Source organism: Prinia subflava, chromosome 4 (assembly GCF_021018805.1).
Source record: "Prinia subflava isolate CZ2003 ecotype Zambia chromosome 4, Cam_Psub_1.2, whole genome shotgun sequence".
Taxonomy (NCBI): Eukaryota; Metazoa; Chordata; class Aves; order Passeriformes; family Cisticolidae; genus Prinia; species Prinia subflava.
This window is the reverse complement of record NC_086250.1, coordinates 6,648,510-6,667,343: the sequence shown is the minus strand read 5'-3', so window position 1 is coordinate 6,667,343 and position 18,834 is coordinate 6,648,510. Positions and strand designations below refer to the sequence as shown.

The following is an 18,834-nucleotide window of genomic DNA, read 5'->3' as shown; positions in this document are numbered from 1 at the left end:
GAGACCATGTATTCTGGAACAAATACTGCTTCTGAAGGACAATATTTATATTATCAAATGGTCTCTCTTCACTTATATGTTAGGATGTTTTACATATTTTCCGTAAATTATGCTTCAGTAATGCCATTTTAGGGTTTTGTCTAGTGATTCTGAATTGTCAGCAGACATTAACTGGGTTTATGAAGCATCTTTACATCTTTTTAGTGACATTAAAAAGATAGCCTCTAACACTGGAAGCCATTTCAAATATGAAATTCTTAATAAATAGAATCAGTTAAATTGTTGGCATCTGATTATGACTCAGTGTAATTGGTCCCTTTTGATATACACAGTCATTTGAGATATACAAGCTGGCAAATCTTGGTTTTTAATGTTTACTCAGCTTTCCAGTGTTGCCTTTAGAACATAAAAACTAAAACATTTTCAGTTGTTTTTTTGCTTTTTGGTCTTTTACAAAAACCTCCTCAGAATATGGAAAACATCTGATCCTGCTGTTTTCTCCAGAGAGTAAGAAATTAGCTTTTCACCTGCTCTTCAGAAATTAGCTTTTCAGCTGCTCTTCAAAATTTTTTCATCCAAGTTAGCAAGGTGGTGCAAAAAAATAAGACTTAATTGGCTTATCTGTTTTTGCTCACTTTGTTTTATATCTCTGTTTGAAAAGAACTGGATCAGAGGTGATGCCTTACTGGCTTAGGGAAGGTTGGTGTTGAGGAATATTCTGTGATTTTCCTGTAGGAGCTGCAAATTCAAGAGTACTTAGGGATGGGATGGCTTCTAACAAACATGAACTGTTACAGTGTTAGTGCTGCCTGCTTCAGTTACCTTTTTCTTCCTGCAGTGGTTTATGTGACACCAGCATATTGAGGCAGCAGAATTCATTCTGAAGTGCTCCTTATTGCTTGAGTGTGCTAATTCCAGATGAGTGAACACAACCTAAATCACAGTTTTAGGACAGAAGGGTCAAGACACATTTTGTCTTCTGGTCTGCTGGCAGAACTGAAGGAAATCTGTGTTGGTCTTCTGGATTTCATGGTCAAAAGTGTCAGACAGCTTCTAAATGTTCAGCTTATTCATCTTACATCCACCTTAGAGCTTCTGTTAAAACATGCTTATGATGGTGGGTGAGCACTGCAGGTACTGAATTTGATAAGAATAAAACTGTGGATATGCAAGAAGAGATGAGTAGCTACATGTCAAGAAGCAGGAAAATCGTTTTTGCATGAATTCACAAGTAATAATGTTCAGTATGTGCATCAGTAGGCTTGATCATTCAGAAAAAGCTCAACTGCCTATAATTATGGAAGAGAAATAATCTTTAGGGAGCATGTACAACAAAGAACTATAATTTTCTCTCTAGAGGTGTTACTTCAGCACATGGCAAAAGAGGCTTGATTATTTGGACTGTGTAGTACAAGAAAAGTAGTTTTTATTCTTTTCATGCTTCTTCATTTTTGGGTTGAAACTGGAATGGTACCTCTTGCTGCCATTTTGCAGGTAACTGGTCTATTTATTTAAGATGTTGTTGTCATTTTAAGATCTTACTTAGGTGTTAGATACTTTCTTACTCTCCAAAAAGCATGCTTAGCTAACTTTGTCATTCTGTCGTGCTTCTGGAATTGTATGAAAGAGATTCTCTGTAAAACATTGATATGTACCTGTAACCTTAGAGAAATAAAATGAGACCCTTTCAATTCTGAAGGCATACTTAATAACTTGGGTTAATGACTGCTATGATTTCTGGTTTTTTTGTGATGTACAGCCGTGATGAGAGAGTGCAGGTAGATACGTAATATGAAGCAGTAAAATATATCTTATATGCAAAACCATTTTTGATATCTGAAATATTAATATTTGTCTGTATTTTAATCTTCAGTTTGGAAGATTGCTTGACCTGTGTCATCCTATTCATAAAAAATACCAGCTTGCAGTTACCAAGGTATTCAGCAAATACATGACTGCTATTGTTGTTGCCACTGAGAAAACAGCAAGAGATTGCATTCGCTTCCTAAAACAAGAACGAGCTGAACCTGAAACTTTCCTTGCGTTGGATTACCTTGATGTAAGTGTGTTTTTCTTTCTCCTGTCATCAGCAAGCTAATACACTTGTAAGGCTTGATACTGGCTTATTTAAGTTTAACTAGAATGAGCTTAAGTGTTAAGGCACAGGACCTTGGAAGTGAATTTTGTGAGGTTTTGATTAGGTCCCTCTGTGTGGCAGCATGACCGTATCAGCCATTCCTCCCAGTTCTTTGTGATGAGCAGATGCTGATTCTTCCCCATCATCCAGATAATTAATGAAGATGTTAAACAGGATCAGTCCCAGTATTGACATGGCTCCCTACTGGCCTCCCACTGGACTTTGTGCTAGCAGTCACCACCCTGTGGGCTGGTCTGTTCAGACACTTCTCAGTTCACCTCACTCTTCATCCAGACCCTATTTCATCAGCTTCTCAATGGTGCTCTTAGGGAGGCAGTGTTAAAAGCCTCTCTGAAATTCAGATAGGTAATACTCACTGTTCTGCCCTGGTCTGCCAGGCCAGTCATTTCTATTGTGACTGACTTGGTGAATCCATGCTGACTACTTCTCCAAGATTTTGTGTTTGTATGCCTGAAACTCATTTCTAGGAGAAGTTATTCTATCACCTTTTCCATGATCAACGTGAGTTGACCATCCTGTAGCTCCTTAGGTCCTCCTCCTTGCCCAGTTTGGAGCACAGGAGTGACACTTGTTTTCCCCTTGTTTATTTTGCGTGCATTGACGTCCTTTGATTTGATGCAAAGGTTATACAATAGGATCTTAATGCCACCATAAATGGTAATGCAATAGGTTACACAGACTGAAGGACAGAGAACACCCCAGATCTCTTCTACTCTTGCAATGATTGAGCTCCCTGTTGATTGATCTGTACATCCCGTCCCCAGAGTACTCAGATTTGGACATGCTTTGCTCTAACAACATAGATTGGAAACACTGCTTGTTTGCTTTACAGGTTAAACCAATTAATGAGAAGCTGAGGGAGATAAAAGGAGCTAAAATGTTGGTGGATGTTGTACAAACTCAATTTGTTCCACTGAAAAAAGTGATTCAGTTTGTGAGTGGGAATGCCTTGATCTGTGAAACAGTTAAGGAAGCAAAACACATTGCATTTGATGGACCAGTGAGACTGAAAGTAAGATGCCAAAGTTTATTGCATACATTTTTCATTGCAGTTACATGTTTGATGGCATTAAATAATTCTCTGTGAACATGCTGGAGTATTGCAGATAAACCCAGAGTTGGTACTATGCTGTCTAATCCCACAGAAACAAATTACTGGATACTTCACATGGCAGTGTTTTCCTCTGACAGGAAGTTGAAGCGGTTTCTTGGGAAAAGGAGGAGGCAGATGAAAGGATGGATAGTGTCCAAATATGATTCTTGGTATGGTCCTTGTGATGAGGAGTAGGAGGGATGGATAATCCTTCTAAAACTGTCTGATTTAAAAATACAGACCTTATCTTGCAAGATTTTCTTTGAAGAAATGCTTTCAAAAATTTTTAAAATATCTGCCAGAACCTCTTGGTTGTAGATATGGATTTTAAGGACTGGAAGCTTCTGTCACTTCCTGAAGTTCTTCTTATTCTGGTCTCTGTTGTTGCAGACAGTATTTTACTCACTTGATAAACCTTCTAAAATTTTGATTAAGACAGCTTTAAGTTGAAGGTGAGTGTGAGGTCATCTTTACTTGAAATAAAGTCACAAAACCACCCATGTTCTTTGCTAAAATTTACACTTTCACTCTACAAACAAGGTGTTTGCCTTTACTCTGTTACCATGTGGCTTGGTCTGTTCTACCAAGTTTAAAAGGTGTCTGTTCTGCACCTTTTAAATGCAAGTGCATACATAGGGGCTATATGCATGGAAATGATACAATTCATTTTATTTTCTGATCAGTTGTAATAATACCAAAATGTGATTACTGGTAAGAAACAACAGCCTTTATTTGCTTTAAATGTCTCAAGTTAGCAGGTTTGGAAGAGAAAAGAAAAATTTGAGTCCAACTCAAATGTGGTTGTTACTTGTTTGACTGTCATGTCTTGGGTGCTAGTGCATGGGCTATTTTGGTTGTTTTTTTTCAGATTTATTTGGATATAATTTATTTTCTTCCAGACAGTGGCTCTTGATGGAACTTTATTTTTGAAATCTGGAGTGATTTCTGGAGGATCAAGTGATTTAAGATTTAAAGCTAGAATTTGGGATGAGAAAGAAATGAGTAAAATGAAAGAAAGAAGAGATAGTTTGATTAATGAGTTAAAGGTAGGTCTCTTAAAATCACCAAACTGCAGAAGTCATGCTGTGTCTGACTTAATTCAGCTGTGGGAAGGTGATTTTCTAAAAATGTAATTTGCAAAGCTTCTAGAAGATGCAGACAGGACATACTAGCTGTTCATCCTCTTCTAGTTAATAATGAATTTTGCATCTCAGTTCTTAGCTGTGGTTCTCAGCTCGCAGGGGGAAATGCAGGACAGCACTCTTGGTCCAAGCATTCTCCAGGGAAATGTTAAGAGTACCTGAAAACTTGTAGTGAAAATGGCAATATAATTGTGTCAACATGGGAATGTTTGCATGAACCCAAACCTGCCAGTGTAAAATGATTTGTCATACTTTTAGTGTTGGCTTTTTAAGAGGGATAGAGTTGTATTGTAATCTGCAAGCAGATACTTTCTTGGGAGAAATAAATCTGTTACAATATTAATATTGAATATCACCTGTGCTTATCAGCCTTTACCTTGAATGAGGCCTACATCAGTGAGGCTAGCTTTAAAATCTGAAAAACAAATAATTTTCAACTAGTTCACCTTTTGTTTAAAAAGCTGTTTCTCCCACCATACCCTTTCCCAGGACTTGATGAAGACCAGGCGGAAGGAGGCTGACTTGAAGCAATTGCGTGCTCAGTGCCAGGGAACTCAGACACGACTTAAATATTCACAGAGTGAATTAGACCTTATTAAAAAGAAACAACTTGCTAATCTCTCCATGGTATAATACTAAGTCTTTATAATATTCATGTTTAATAATTGTATCATTTTAAACTGCAATTACTGATCAAGTAATGCTGCTTCCTTGTATAATATTTTGATTCAGTTAAAGTTTTACATACAGCAGTTACAACCAAGGAATTGATAAAATATAAAAAACTAAGATTGCAGAGTACTTTACATGAGGCTTTTTCTATTGTGGCTTTAAAACTTGGATTTCTGGTGAGCTTGGTTTATCATTTAGTAACCTTCAGAACTCTGTAAGTCTGCACTTTATGTGGTAATTAGTTAGCTTTTCTGCTCGTTAAAACTGTAATTGTTGCATGCAGATTGGCAATAATAGTGGTTAAATGGCATTTGAGAAGAAAATATTTCATGTTTTTAATCAGAGAAACCAGTTAACCTGGAACAGAGCTGTCTCTTAATTTCTAGAAAGTTGGTCATCCTGTTAAGAAAAATAACCATATTTTTCTTTTCTATCTAGGAAAAATCAAAACTGGAAAGTGAACTGGTAAATGTTGAGGCTCAGCATGATATGCTGAATGAAGGAATAGCACAAAGAAAAGAAAAAATAAAAGAATTTGAGAAAAAAATTAACGAGGTAATGCCTTCTGTCAGAGCTTTGAGAGCTCATGTTATTGAGCTACAGAAAACTTATATTTTACTCATGTTTATACTTAGACAACTTTTAACCTTGTAAACTGCTTTGGCAACAAGGCTTGTACATTATTCCAGCAGCCTCTCCACATCCTCTACCTTCTTACCAAGGTAACTGTGAACAGAGAATGTGTAAATGAGTCATAGTTTTGTAAATCAGTTTCCTTAGAGTCAAAGTTCTGTGCCTGTCAAGTGCTAAACACAAATCCAACCAACCAAATCCATCTACGTCTCAAACAGGTAAAGCTTTGCTTAATGTATACAGAGCTGAAAACAGTCCTCAGCACTGTGATAAAGCTTTGTTCTAAACTCTACATGTCTGAGGGATGGTGTGGCAGTGTGTTAATTTAATCGGTGATGCTTTGTATATTTTTGTACTTGTTGGGCTCTTTGTACCCCACCCCTCGATTGTTCCTTTGTTTAACTCACATGACTCCTGCACCTGTCATGCGACATACGGTTAGCTGCCTGTCATTTCTCCCGCCTTTGCAGTGTCCCACCTATTTTTCCCTGATTTGCCCAAGCGATGTTCTATTACACCTGTATCCCCTGGCAACCTGCCCCGGTTGGCTGGCAGTGGCTGGCCACCCCCTTTGCCCCCCCTCCGAATCCTTCGGACAAAAACCCCCGGCACCCCTCTCCCCCTGAGCAGTTTCGGGCTGAGGAGGTGTTTGCAATAAACCCTCTGTTCGTCTGAAATTGTTTCCTCCTTTCTTTCCACTGCCTGTCGAATCTCCATCGCTCGCATAAGCCTCTGCCAGGCAAAGAACCCACGGGGTCAGTTCTGCCCGCATTGCTGGCAGACTGACCCGCCTACGACGCCTGTCGCTGTGTATGGGCTAGCCGCGACAGAGCCCGTTGGCTTTCTGTGAGCACACCGACGGAGGATGGCCTGTCTGCTTGGAAAGTAGATGAAAAATAGCATGATCTGAAGCTTCCTTTCTCTTGGGAAGTGGCCAGTATTCTTGATTTTTCTCAGCTCTGATTCCCCTGGGGGAATGGCTGAGGGGTGCGTGATGATTGTCAGCAAATTCTGTTTCACTGTTTTGGGGGTTTTGTTTGTTTCTGTAGAGGTTTTCCTTGCTGGTTGGAAGAACCCTTTCAGGGTTTTTCATGTTGTGGTTTCTGAGGCTTGTTTTAGTATTTTGTTGGTTTTTGGGGTTTTTTTTAAAGGGTTGTATTCAAATCCATTCCTGGAAGATGGAACTAGCCTGTGATACAACTCAGTGTTCTTTGCTCACCCTCTCTTTTGAGATGTAGGTGATGGAGAACTTGGAGATCTTGTTCCATACTCACCTGTCCAAATTCTTTACCTGTTAATGGTACTGAATCATAAACTTGTAGAATCTGCTCCTGTCTGCTTCCTATCAGTAACAGGAGCAGTTCTCTGTTATATGTGCTCCACCATTTAGGTTTCTTTTGTGTAGACACTTCTGCCATCTGATCCCTCAGTTTCCCTATCATTAGCTAATCTTCCAGTGGTCCCCAGGATAATTCATACAGACATGGGCAGATGGCAGAGCAGGGTTGTCGTGAAGAGACTAAAGGCATTCAGTGAAGGGAATGTTAGTAAAAGCCTAAGGGGATGGCAGGAGGGGTTTCCTGCTGTGTTCTGTGAGTGTAGGCAGTAACTGACCACTTGGGGAAATAGGTGCTTCATCCCTGCCTGTGTCTTGAAGCTGCCTTTGTTCCTACCCTTGTCAAACAAAGAAATCTGGCATAATCTGTGGAAAAACAGTACTGAATTTTATCTGGAAAGTTCCCAGCCCAGGATTTAGATGCTGGTGTAAATGTATATTGTTGGGGAAGGAGAGATTCCTCACCACTGTCTGCAGTAACTCAGGCTATATCATACATCTCTAATTTTGTTCCTGGCTTCTGACCCACTCTCATCAGTCAGTCTGGGATTAATCCATGACTGGAATTCTACGTGTAAGAACAAGCCAAAATTGCTGCCTGTTCTCTGTCTGGATTGGGGTGCAGGCATGAGGGAATGCAGATGTCTGTCATCTGCAAACTGAGATGAGAAAATCATTGATGGTTAACTGTGTAAGAATTCCAGATACAGGAACTTTCCTTTGTTTGTTCTGAAAAAACAAAAACAGAGGCTATCATTTGGCACCAATCATTGGTTTCCAAAGAGTGGTGCAACTGGGTATAACTTGGTTTGATGTAGTATTTGATACCTGGCTAAAAAAGCCTGAATACTAAAACAATATAAACAATATCAGGCTTTGATCTGTAGAGTTCTCTTAAAATTTTGCTCAGTCCATTTGGTTTTCTTTTAAATAGGCTGTTGCTGTTTCTTCCCTCAGGCCAGCCATATACACTGTACCTAGTATTTGCCTGCTTAAATTTTTCATAAAAATTATAGAATTGGTTTTGACTGATGCTTTTGTTAGTATCTACTGTATCATTAGGAAATGAGATATTCCACGGGAGAGTTTGTGCTATGACTTTTCTATAAATAGAGCACAGTAATTAATATTTATGGACCTCTTGAAAGGATTCAAATAAAGAACTGACCTACAACTCAAAGAAATCTGGTGTATCTGATTAGTGCCCTGTCCAGCTTTCTCTTCTTCAGCTGTCTGTGAACAAAAGGCAAAACCAGGGAAGCTGGTTACACTGTGGTGACTTCTGTCATGATCAAGAAGAGCTTAGACTGGAGTTGCACTTGGTAGACCACAGGCATATGTGCCTTATGTCTGGCATTTGGACTGAAAATGTAATTTGAAAATTTCAAGTACAAATTACTTCTCAGTAGTTGTTAGCTCTTTCCTTGAAGTACCTTAAAAATCTGGTCTGTAGCATGAAGTGATTGAATATTTTACATCTGTGAGTTGCAAAATAGTATAATCATTTCTTGTTCCATTTCTCTCTGTTTTCAAAGGTTGAAGATGTTGTTTTCCGGGAATTCTGTGAAGAAATTGGTATAGAAAATATTCGTGTGTATGAACAAGAACACGTGAGACAGCAAGAGGAGATCGATAAGAGAAGGTGGTGTATGGCACTGAAATGTAAACCAGTGGCTGGCATTACATTGGGCACACTGGTGCTTGAGAATCTCCCTCACAGGAAATAACACAAAGGCTTAGGAGAATGTGGAAGGTTCCCCTTGTCACTGTAAGGATTAGTTAGGCCACTGCTGTAGATTAGTTAGGTCACTGTTATGGTTTGGGTTTTAGACAGTCAGTGACAGCTTATAACAAATTTGAAAGGTAACATTTACTATTTTGGTAACACTATTGTAAAAAAAAAAAAAGAATTTTCTAATACCCACACTGAAAAACAGGCACTATTCGCAGATTGAGAATAGTATGAAGAGTTGCTTGTGTGTGAAAAATCTTAAGGAAAACTGGGTGTGCATGCAGGTGTTTGGTATAGGAACATACTCTTAAAAGGAAAACAGGTTCTTGAGTTTTTCAGCTAGTGTTTCTCTCATGGACACATGTCACTGCACCACAGATTTGTATCTTAAAATGTTAAAATGCACTGATTGAAGTTCAGGTGTCACTTTCCATGGTGTGGCTATATTATATATTGAATTTCTTTGAGTAATATCACTATATTTTTGTGATTTCCCATATATCCATGGGATGTGGTGTAGTAGAATCAATGTAATGCAGATTTTTGTGTTCACCCAGAAGATACAGCAGTGGTATCTAATTAGAGTCCAATCACAGTTAATAGCCTGCTTGGTAAGAACTGGTTTTAAATGCTGTACTTTGACTAGACTTGAGTTTGAAAATCAGAGGACACGACTGAACATTCAGCTGGAGTATAATCGTGACCATCTACAAAAATCAACAAACTCAGTCACCAAGCTGAGGGAGACAGTTCATAAAGATGAAGCTGAGATTAGCAAGCTACAGAAGGTAATAATAAAATCAGTTTCTGTCTCTGTAATTCAGTGCATTCTTTCCTCTCAGTTCCAATTTTGGATAAATATAGTTGATGCTGTGGATTAATTTTTCAAGGTGTTAATTCAATGTTGACTTTGTGATTGCTTAGAAAAATGCAGATGCATATTGCATTTTAACCTTGGAATAAACTGCCATATTTGGATGCTTATTTATTATTAAAAATAAGCTTACTAAAAATTAAGTTTTGGATTACTGTCTTTACAGTATTATTTTAGATTTTGTTCAGTTAATGTGTTCAGTTGATACGAAAAGGCAACATACAACTAGAGGTAAAACCAGCAGCATGTGGCTCATATTCAGCAGAAGTTTATGAATAAGAGCAACCAACTCTGATGCTTGACATCTCTAATCTGCTTTACAGCCACTAATACATTTAAAATAATCCTATGAAACCAATTAGATTTTTAGTTGAAGTAATATGTATGGGTTCATCCTTCACAGGGTTCTTTATCCTGTATTGTGCTGATGGTGCTTGTTAAAGAAACAAGCTTGTGCTTGTTCACAGAAAAGAGAAGGAGAACATATATGCTTTGAACAAAAAAACCAAAAAAGTGAAATATGTAAAACTGCCACAAAGTGGGGGAAACCCCCCCTTCCCAGTGCCTTTCAGATCTTGTGCTGTAAAACATTTGAATGTGACAGGTTTAAACTTTAACTCCTTTCTGTATAGTAGAGGTTCCAGATCTAGATTCTTGGTGGGGGGTTAAAAATTTTAATATTTCTATGCAGGATGAGGAAAAGCTTCTAAAAAAAGTGAATGAACTTTTGGAGGAGCAGCAACACCTTAAGGATAGATTAAGTGCTCATAAATCTGAGCTTACAAAAAGCCAAAATGAAGTTGAAGAGTTCAGAAAGATGATGTTAACTCTTAATAGGTAATTCCTACTTCTACTGCTGGGAAGATGATTAAAGGGATAATATCTAGAAGGGATTTACTGATCATATGTTTGAATTTCTCTTGTTTTGTTTTCTTGTGAAAGAATTTTTAGAGACATAGTGATTTGCATCTACAGTGTGCCTTAGTTTAACAGTGTTTTTCTAACTCAATGTGTGAAGGAGATGAATTCAAGAGAGCCATCCCATAAACCATACAGGATTATTTTATTATCTACCTAGTTTAGGTCTCACTGTGATCTCTGACCACAGATCTCTCATCTCTTGTGGTGAGTGTGTAGTTGCTTACAGCTTGCCTGGGGACACGTGAAGTTCCCTGAAGTTTCACAGTTTAGTTTGAGTTGTACAGTGGGGCTGATCAATGGGAACACTGTTACTTTCCAATTTCATTGTTATTTTTCCAAACTTTTCATGTGTTGGATACCTTAAACTAATACTGACTTCAGGTCATTATTTTGTCCTACTGTTATATTAAATCAACTCCTTTGTGGGCAGTTTATGCCTCAGTTCTGTTGTACTTTCTTATTATTGATGTCCCTTAATCAGGAGTCATCTCTGTGTTTAAAAACCCCATCATGTTGGCACAGTATGGCTGGGTAAACTGGTGGAGCCTTGCTGCTATCAGAGGAATTGGTTGCAAAGAATCGAGCTGTTTAAAGGAGAGTAATGATAAAAGATATTTGATTACATGTTAAGGGATCAACTCTCCATCCATGTTCACTAGAGCTGAGCAGAGTTAGGCTGTAATTAGGAAAGATGGGTATTTGAATGTGCCTTTTAAGTGACCTTGGCAATGTACTGAGGCTGAGGCTCCCTCTGGAGTAATTTGGGAGAATGGAGGGGATGGCAGAAGTACAGTACCATTCTCCTTTATGTTATTGCAGAGGAAACAGCCCTCTTGGGGCCTGGAATCTGTTTTCCACACTGTATTTATCGTGCTGTTTTTCTGTGGATGTTGTTAGCAGTGATGTTTCCACTCTTGAGTTGTCCCATTTGTGCTTGTAGAGAAGCCACAAAGTTGCAGAGGGAAGCTACAGCTCTAGAAACCTCTCTGGAGGCAAAGAGATTGAGGCGGCACAATCTGCTGCTGGAATGCAAAGTGCAGGACTTGAAAATCAAGTTACTCTTTGGATCACTGGATGACATCAGTGAGGCAGAGGTACTTACAGAAATAGAGATCATGGAGGAGCACTTACTCATGAATTTAAAGATCCTTTCTTTCCTTACAGGACACTTTTTCTCACATAGTAATGTTCAAACCAATATACTCTATTCGTGTGATCAGGTCTCTTTCATTCAAAGGATTTATTTTTATTTTTGTAGACAGAAATATTGTTTGCAAGTATTCTTGATTGTGCTTGAAACATACTCTTGTGAAATACATAAAATCTTGTGGTACAAGAAAATTGGTATGAAGAGAAGTAAGAGGATACATAGGGGTCAGTTCAGAAATGTAAATAAATACAGCATGTGCAACGGTTGAGATCATATTTGGTCTAACGTCCATAATATAAATGCCCTGTATAAAACCATCCTTTTTGTGTTCAATACATGTAGATACTCACAGAAATCAGGGATAGGCTAAAATAGAAATATTCCTTCTATCTGATGACTGCCTCTTACTATTTTTCTTCACCTTCCCTCTTTTTCCAACATACCTTTTGTGAGGAGAAATAAACTTTCTGCACTGTTACAAAAGAAATGATCTGTGGGTTTTAAAGAACTTAAAACAAGTGTGTGAATTTGGAAGGAGCCTTGTGGAACCCATTCCTTAGAACAGTGTTTTTGCAGGAGGATAGGTGTGAGCTGGGCAGCAGACAGAATGCAGGCAGTGAGGTGGGGTGGGCAGTCTGTGAAGGGAAGGAGCAAGAGCTGCTCGTGATCAGATGTGCAGGAACTCAGCTCTCACTGTTTCTGAAAAAGGAAGAGAGGAAACAAGGAGGGGAGCAGAAGGAATAACAATGTGGATTCTTAATTAACCTAACTGAGAGGACCAGCACGATTTGGTTCCAAGAAAGAATCTTGGTGGGAAAGGGCTCTTAATAATGAGAGACAGCACAGGTTTCATTTGAGGGAAAGTGACTGAAATTCAGGCTACAGAGTGCAGAAGATACTCTGCTGATGCCCTACAGAGCTGAAGCTCCTCAATTATTTTGAATTTGAGCGGAAGAAATGCCTCAGCTAACACACTTCAGCCTTCTCTTGGAGGGGATTGAGGTATCAGGGAGTGTACATCTTTCCAATCAGGGGATTTACAGTATGCACAGGTTGTAAATATGTAATAAACAGATTGCTACTGCTTTTTTAACAGAGCTTGAAGTTGAGTTTAGTAAGTGTTTTCATCTCCATTTAATAGGTGTGTGTGTTAGTTAGGCTCATGAGATCTTAACTGTTCACTCCATTTGGGCCAGGGGACGAGCCATGGATTAAGTTTACCTCATACCATGTTACCACTGTCTCTTAATTTTAAAACCTTTTAATGGATTGGTTTCACAGTTTTCAAGTTAACTGTTGTATTTCTGAACTGGAATGTCATTCATCTTACAGCTAGGAACTGAAGTAGAAGGTACCCAGACTCTGTCAGGGATCTATGAAAGGGAAGAGGGGATTCAGATAGACTACAGCCCCCTAGAAGTCGACCTAAAGGTAATTTTCTCTGCCTGAAATCATTACAGATGGAGTGTTTGATTTTTATTTTTGTGGAAGATATTTTATTTGTTGTTTTTGTTCCTCACCCCGGTCTTTAAGTGACACTTGGTGAAACCACTGCCAAGCTGAAGTGCCTGTCTGTGCCCTGGTTTTGTACTCATGACATAGCGTTGATGTGTGGGATCTCCAGATAGGTCAGTTGGGCTTTAACTTACAGCTTACCTGAACCACAGAAATGGAATTGAGAGACTTGATATAACCTTAATTGTTTTTTTCCCTTCCTCCTTTACTTTCTGCCTTGAATTCCAATTTTATATGTTAAGGCTCAAAACTCTAGAGCCCAAGGATGGCCGTGGGGGGTTGTTTACCTTCTGTTTGCAGAGACCAAGGCTTTGCATCCTTCCCTGTCTAACAGCACATTAGGTCACATTTTCTCAGCAGGTTTTGTAGTTTTTTGTTCCTTTTTAATCTTGAGGAAAATAGTTAAATGTCAGAAGCTAAGCACAGAGCAAAGGATGAATCTGTCATCAGCAGAACTTATCTCGAAGAATTCACTGAGAACCTCTTCTTTAAAAATCAAGGAGTGAAGCACTAATCCTGCTCCTATGTTGTATTTTTAAAAAGGAAAATAATTGGCTCTCTGTTTTTAAAGGTCTTGGGAAAGGAGAGTGAGGGTCTGGTAGATTCATGGCAAGAACCAAGACCTTGGGTGGCATTTTCAGTTGTGTTTCAAGTTAAAGCTATTAATGAGCTATTAATGGTTTCAGGAACCATGAGTGCTTGCTGTGTGCATTGAAATGTCTTGGCTTAAAAGCAAATTAAATTGCTCTATTGGGTTTTTTTTCTTTAGGAACTAGAATCTGATAAAGACATAGAGGATCATGCACAGCAAATGCAGCAGGAAATCAAATCTAAAGAGGTCAAATTAATGAAGACAGCTGCTCCAAACCTGAGAGCAGGAGAGAAGTTACAGCTGGCTCGGAACAAGTTCCAAGAATCAATAGATGGTAACACTGACTCTTTCTTTTGTGATTCCACCCTAACTGAAATTCCTCTCCTTGGGGTTGGTCCTGCTAGCTGTGCCCCTTTCAGATATTAAGGGTTTTTTTGTGCTTAAGTGTTTATCCTCAGTTATCTTTTTAATTGTATGTAAACAGTTCATTAACATACACTTGAGTGTGCAGCAGTTTATTGAAACACAGCTTGAATGATTGGGAAGATTTGTTCCCCATATGACATCATAAAGTGTTTTTACTTGCTTTCTGAGAAGTACTTACTTTAATGTTAAAATTGCTTAAATTTTTCTTACATAACTGAAGGAACTGTGTATATTGGCCAAAACTCAGACACAAGCATTTCTGCAAAATAATGAGTAGTATCTTCAGAGAGTTTTGAAGACATTAACAATGTAAGAAACTTCAGACCTGGTTCTGGAGCTGGACCAGGTCAGTGCTGGTGCTGCTCAGGGCTGCCTGGCTCCCAGAAGGAATTAGGAGAAGAATGTTGATATTGAAGAATAAAAAATTAATACCTCGCTCCAGACAAATGTGGCTCAGAGCAGATTGAATACATTACAACTTTGCTGGTTTGTGGGTTCTCTGTTTGAAATCTGGAAGGAAACTCACACTAAATTGGCATGTTCTTTTTCTGCAATAAGTATTGTCTGTGATGCTGCTCATGGTACCCAGTTTGTTCTTTGTTGTTACTTGTTCTGTGTATTTGCTCAAAGACTTCTTAAGGAGGAATTCATATGATTTTACTTTCTTTCTATAGCTTTTGAGAGCAGCAGAAAGGAGGCCAGAAAATGCAAGCAGGAATTTGAAGAGGTGAAAAAAAGGAGATACGAGCTGTTCAGCCAGTGCTTTGAGCATGCCTCCATAGCCATTGACAGGATCTACAAGAAGCTGTGCAGGAACAGCAGTGCTCAGGTTTGTGTGCTTTGCCTTAAAGGCCCTACTGGATGCTTTGAGACCTAGAATAAAGCAGCACTTGTGGTTTCCAAGAACAGTCCAGTCCTTAAAAAGAAAATGACAGAAATAAAGACTACAGAAGTTCAGGGTCAGGGAAGGAATGGGCAATAAGCCAGAGTATGCCTGACATTAGACAGAGAAAGCTAATCTGTGAGCAAAATTAGGAACTATTCAGCCTGGCTTGGTTTTAATCTTTCCTTTTAGCAGGTTTGTAAATTATCAGAACACAAATGTGGAATGTAATTGAGTACTTCATTTAAAAATAGCATTGGTTTACACATCAAGTTATACAAATAATAATCATTAGTACAGACAACTGAACATCATAAATCAGTGCTAGTGTTTTGTACAAGGTCTTGAAGTACCTTCTACTTAAATATTTAGGAAACATTATCAGACATAATACGTTCGCAACTTTTAAGAAACATGTTGAAAAATTGTCTCACCTTTTGTTACCTTTGTTCCTCTTCCTGTATGAATACCAAGAGTCAAGAGGTAACTCCTAAATTTGGTTATGTTAAATTCCATAGACTGTGGAATGTTTAAAGGATTGGACTGTCTTCTGTCTTTAGATTTTGTGTTTTCCCTTCAGCATGTTGTGTGTTGGTTTGGTTTTCCTCCATGATGTCTGTGATCTGAGAGGAGACATTTGAAATGAGGGTTAAATAAGGAAATTGTTCCCTTGTGCAGAGGGAAAGAGTCTATTATTTCATTGTCTCTTCTATTAAAGAGAAAAATAAACCATCTAGCAAAGAAGCCATCATAAAAAACCCATCATACCTTTAGTGGTTAGGAAAAATGGTGGTTCCTTTAAAATAAAGCTTTTAAGTTTTGTCCCTGGGAACAGGGATTCCAAGTGCAGAAAAAGATTTTAATACAAGCAGTCTTTGTTCAGCTCAAAGCCAGGTTCTGTAAAGCTGACCTTTCACCAAAAAAGGCAATTTTCCTAATATATTGTCTTCCAGGCCAAAAAAAAAGAAATCTGCTTTTGAAGTCTAGCATTTTAATAATTAAAAAAAGCAAAGCAGTTACATGAAAGGTGATAAAATCAATTTTTTTCAGTAGCTGAGAGTTTGGAAATAACAAATACGTGGTGCCATTCCCATACTGGTTTTGTTACTGAGCCTTGTGGTTCCTGCTTTGTTAAAAAACCATATTCTCCAGACACTGGTGCTCCCAGAGTGGATGAACAGGCTCCCTAAAAGTGAAGCAAACTCACTGGTTTCCTCACTAGCTCAGGCAGTATTTAAACCTAAAAAAGACCTATCTAAGTAATTTGATAAATCTCACTATTAACAATTAAATGTGTTTGTTTCCAGGCATTCCTCAGTCCTGAAAATCCCGAGGAGCCCTATCTGGAAGGGATTGGCTTCAACTGCGTGGCTCCGGGCAAGCGCTTTATGCCCATGGACAGTCTGTCAGGAGGGGAAAAAACAGTGGCAGCCCTGGCTCTTGTGTTTGCCATACACAGGTAAAAGAACTGTTCTGGGAATATCCAGGGAACAAAAAAAAGTGTTAAGGTATTTTCCAAGTATCTAGCCAAGCAGGTGAGAGAAAGAGACAGCGTTACACTTACACACGTTAAAAAAATTCTGCTAAAAAAATTTTTCAGCATTGCTGAAGTCCTTATTCTTTATCTGTCATGGCTTTATACATTCAATATAGAATTTCATATAGATTAAAACATTAACTGTTCATTAATTTCCTGTTTATTATTTAATATTAAATGTTAAAATTTACCTAATTATTTAATTAAAATAGATACTATTTTGCAGTATTATTATTATTATATTAACTTTATTTATGGAGTAAGTAATTAGATTGTTGATTAACATTTTGGTATCTCAATGCAAAATACTGTCTTGTCTTCTGCAGCTTTCGTCCAGCTCCTTTTTTTATTTTGGATGAGATAGATGCTGCACTGGACAACACAAACATTGATAAAGTAAGTTGCTCTTTTACCAACAATATCTGCAAGATTTTGTGGAAGGGTGGCTACTTCCATTGCAGGGTGTTGGGATACAGAGATGGATTAGCCTGGCTGAACCTGTTTGAAATCAGATTGGATTTAGGGCTGAAGTAATGACTTGGTGAGATAGGGGAAAATTTAAATTCCTTGATCCGAGTGTGTTTGAGTGGTCTCTGAATTGTGAAGGTGTGAGGAGTGTGAAGGTGTGCAGGTGTCGTGTAACCCCATGGGGCACAGTCTGACCTGGAGGGCACCTGGGAATTGTGGTGCTTGGAATTGGGAAGGCCTTGGAGTTCCCTTGGCTCCAAGAAGCAGCAGGGAGAGTCTGCCTGTGGAAACCAAGCCATTCTGTCACTGGAGTGTTTCATATATTTGCCTTAGTAACTATTTTTGCATTAATACCAATTAAGCTGTTGCTGCAGTCATTTTATGAAAGCCACGTGACTTTTCTTGATTAAAACACCTTCCTGCCCTCTCAGTTTCTCATTCCTTTTTTTTGCCAATAACTGTTCAGTGTAACAAGAACCAAAACAGCAGAGATTGCAGCTGTGGGTGGCAGCCCCAGGGAGGGGGAGCTCAGAACAGGGGCATTGTTTGTGGGGAGGAATCCTACAGCTCCCCACATAAGCCTGGATTTTCTTCTGTGGAAACTTTTTTTGAGAACAGTATTTCTATTAGCATTCCTGCTAATGTCAGTCTTGGTAGAGCCCAACAGAAGCAGTTGTTTAAACACCAGACACGTTGGGTTTTCTCCCAGTGGCATTAACTGTGATGTGCCAAGAACCCCAGAGTTTGCTTGGAGATCCAGTACCTCTGGAACAGATAGCTGGGAAGCTCTACCCTTTGTGCCTTCCAGACAGAATTCAGTTCCTTCTTGGAGATTACTGACTCACTGTGAGAGGTTCCTGAACCTGAATTCCATAAATAATCCTTGGGATGCAAGTCCACAAGGATTACCCAGGCCCTGAGGTTGTTTTAATTTGTGCAGTGTGTTTCAGCAGTGTCAGATGGGATGTAGTGGGCTACAATGAAGATCCCTAAGGAAGCTTTAGGGTTTGGCTGCTGTCTGCAGTGAACTAATTTAAAATTATTATACAGCCAGTAGCGAACTTCTCACACTTTTAAAAAAAACTTCTTTAGGAATTTCCACCTTCCTTTCTAGTTATATAAAGTAAAATTGTCATTCATCGGCACTGGTGTCTTTTTAGACCTTTATTCATTAGAATGAAACATTATTCTCTTTAATTATTTTCAAAAAGCAGCACACCTAAGAGGTTGCGTTAAAACCATGCAGAATACCTGGCTTTTAAAACTGGTTTATTTCTCATTTCAGCAATCTGAGTTCATGAAGGAATTCTGCAGCTAGCACAGTTCAGTTCTTCCTTCACCATTCCCTCATCACAGCATCGTTTCAGGTTGCCAGAACTAACTGAAATACTTGGTTTCTTTCCAAAGGTCTCAAGTTTCATTAGGGAGCAGGCACATGAACAGTTCCAAATGATAGTTATTTCCCTGAAGGAGGAGTTCTACTGCAAGGCAGATGCGTTGATTGGCGTGTGTCCTGAGGTAAGAATTAATCACGGTTCAGTAAAGCCCGTGGGGTTGTTGCAGTGCGGGGTCACTGCTGAGGTGTTCTCCAGTGAGTCACACACAGGGCGTGCTGGCGTGTCCTGCTCTGCAGGCACCGGCCCCAGGGAGCCTCCTCGGGGAACTCGGGCTTGATTGAATCTCAGTTGTGACAGGCTTGTTT

The 18,834-nt window shown here is 38.9% G+C and overlaps 1 protein-coding gene across 1 annotated transcript in view; it reads left to right on the top strand.

The window, feature by feature from the left end:
• SMC1B (structural maintenance of chromosomes 1B) overlaps positions 1 to 18,834 on the top strand; it is a 28,055-nt gene that overhangs the window by 6,522 nt on the left and 2,699 nt on the right. The window contains exons 9-23 of the mRNA XM_063395288.1: positions 1,874 to 2,059; positions 2,991 to 3,170; positions 4,151 to 4,297; positions 4,883 to 5,020; positions 5,504 to 5,620; positions 8,570 to 8,676; positions 9,413 to 9,554; positions 10,332 to 10,477; positions 11,502 to 11,655; positions 13,044 to 13,142; positions 13,996 to 14,152; positions 14,919 to 15,073; positions 16,435 to 16,586; positions 16,991 to 17,060; positions 18,540 to 18,650. Of these exons, the coding sequence (XP_063251358.1) occupies positions 1,874 to 2,059; positions 2,991 to 3,170; positions 4,151 to 4,297; positions 4,883 to 5,020; positions 5,504 to 5,620; positions 8,570 to 8,676; positions 9,413 to 9,554; positions 10,332 to 10,477; positions 11,502 to 11,655; positions 13,044 to 13,142; positions 13,996 to 14,152; positions 14,919 to 15,073; positions 16,435 to 16,586; positions 16,991 to 17,060; positions 18,540 to 18,650 (2,061 nt within the window). The remainder of the gene's footprint in view (positions 1 to 1,873; positions 2,060 to 2,990; positions 3,171 to 4,150; positions 4,298 to 4,882; positions 5,021 to 5,503; positions 5,621 to 8,569; positions 8,677 to 9,412; positions 9,555 to 10,331; positions 10,478 to 11,501; positions 11,656 to 13,043; positions 13,143 to 13,995; positions 14,153 to 14,918; positions 15,074 to 16,434; positions 16,587 to 16,990; positions 17,061 to 18,539; positions 18,651 to 18,834) is intronic.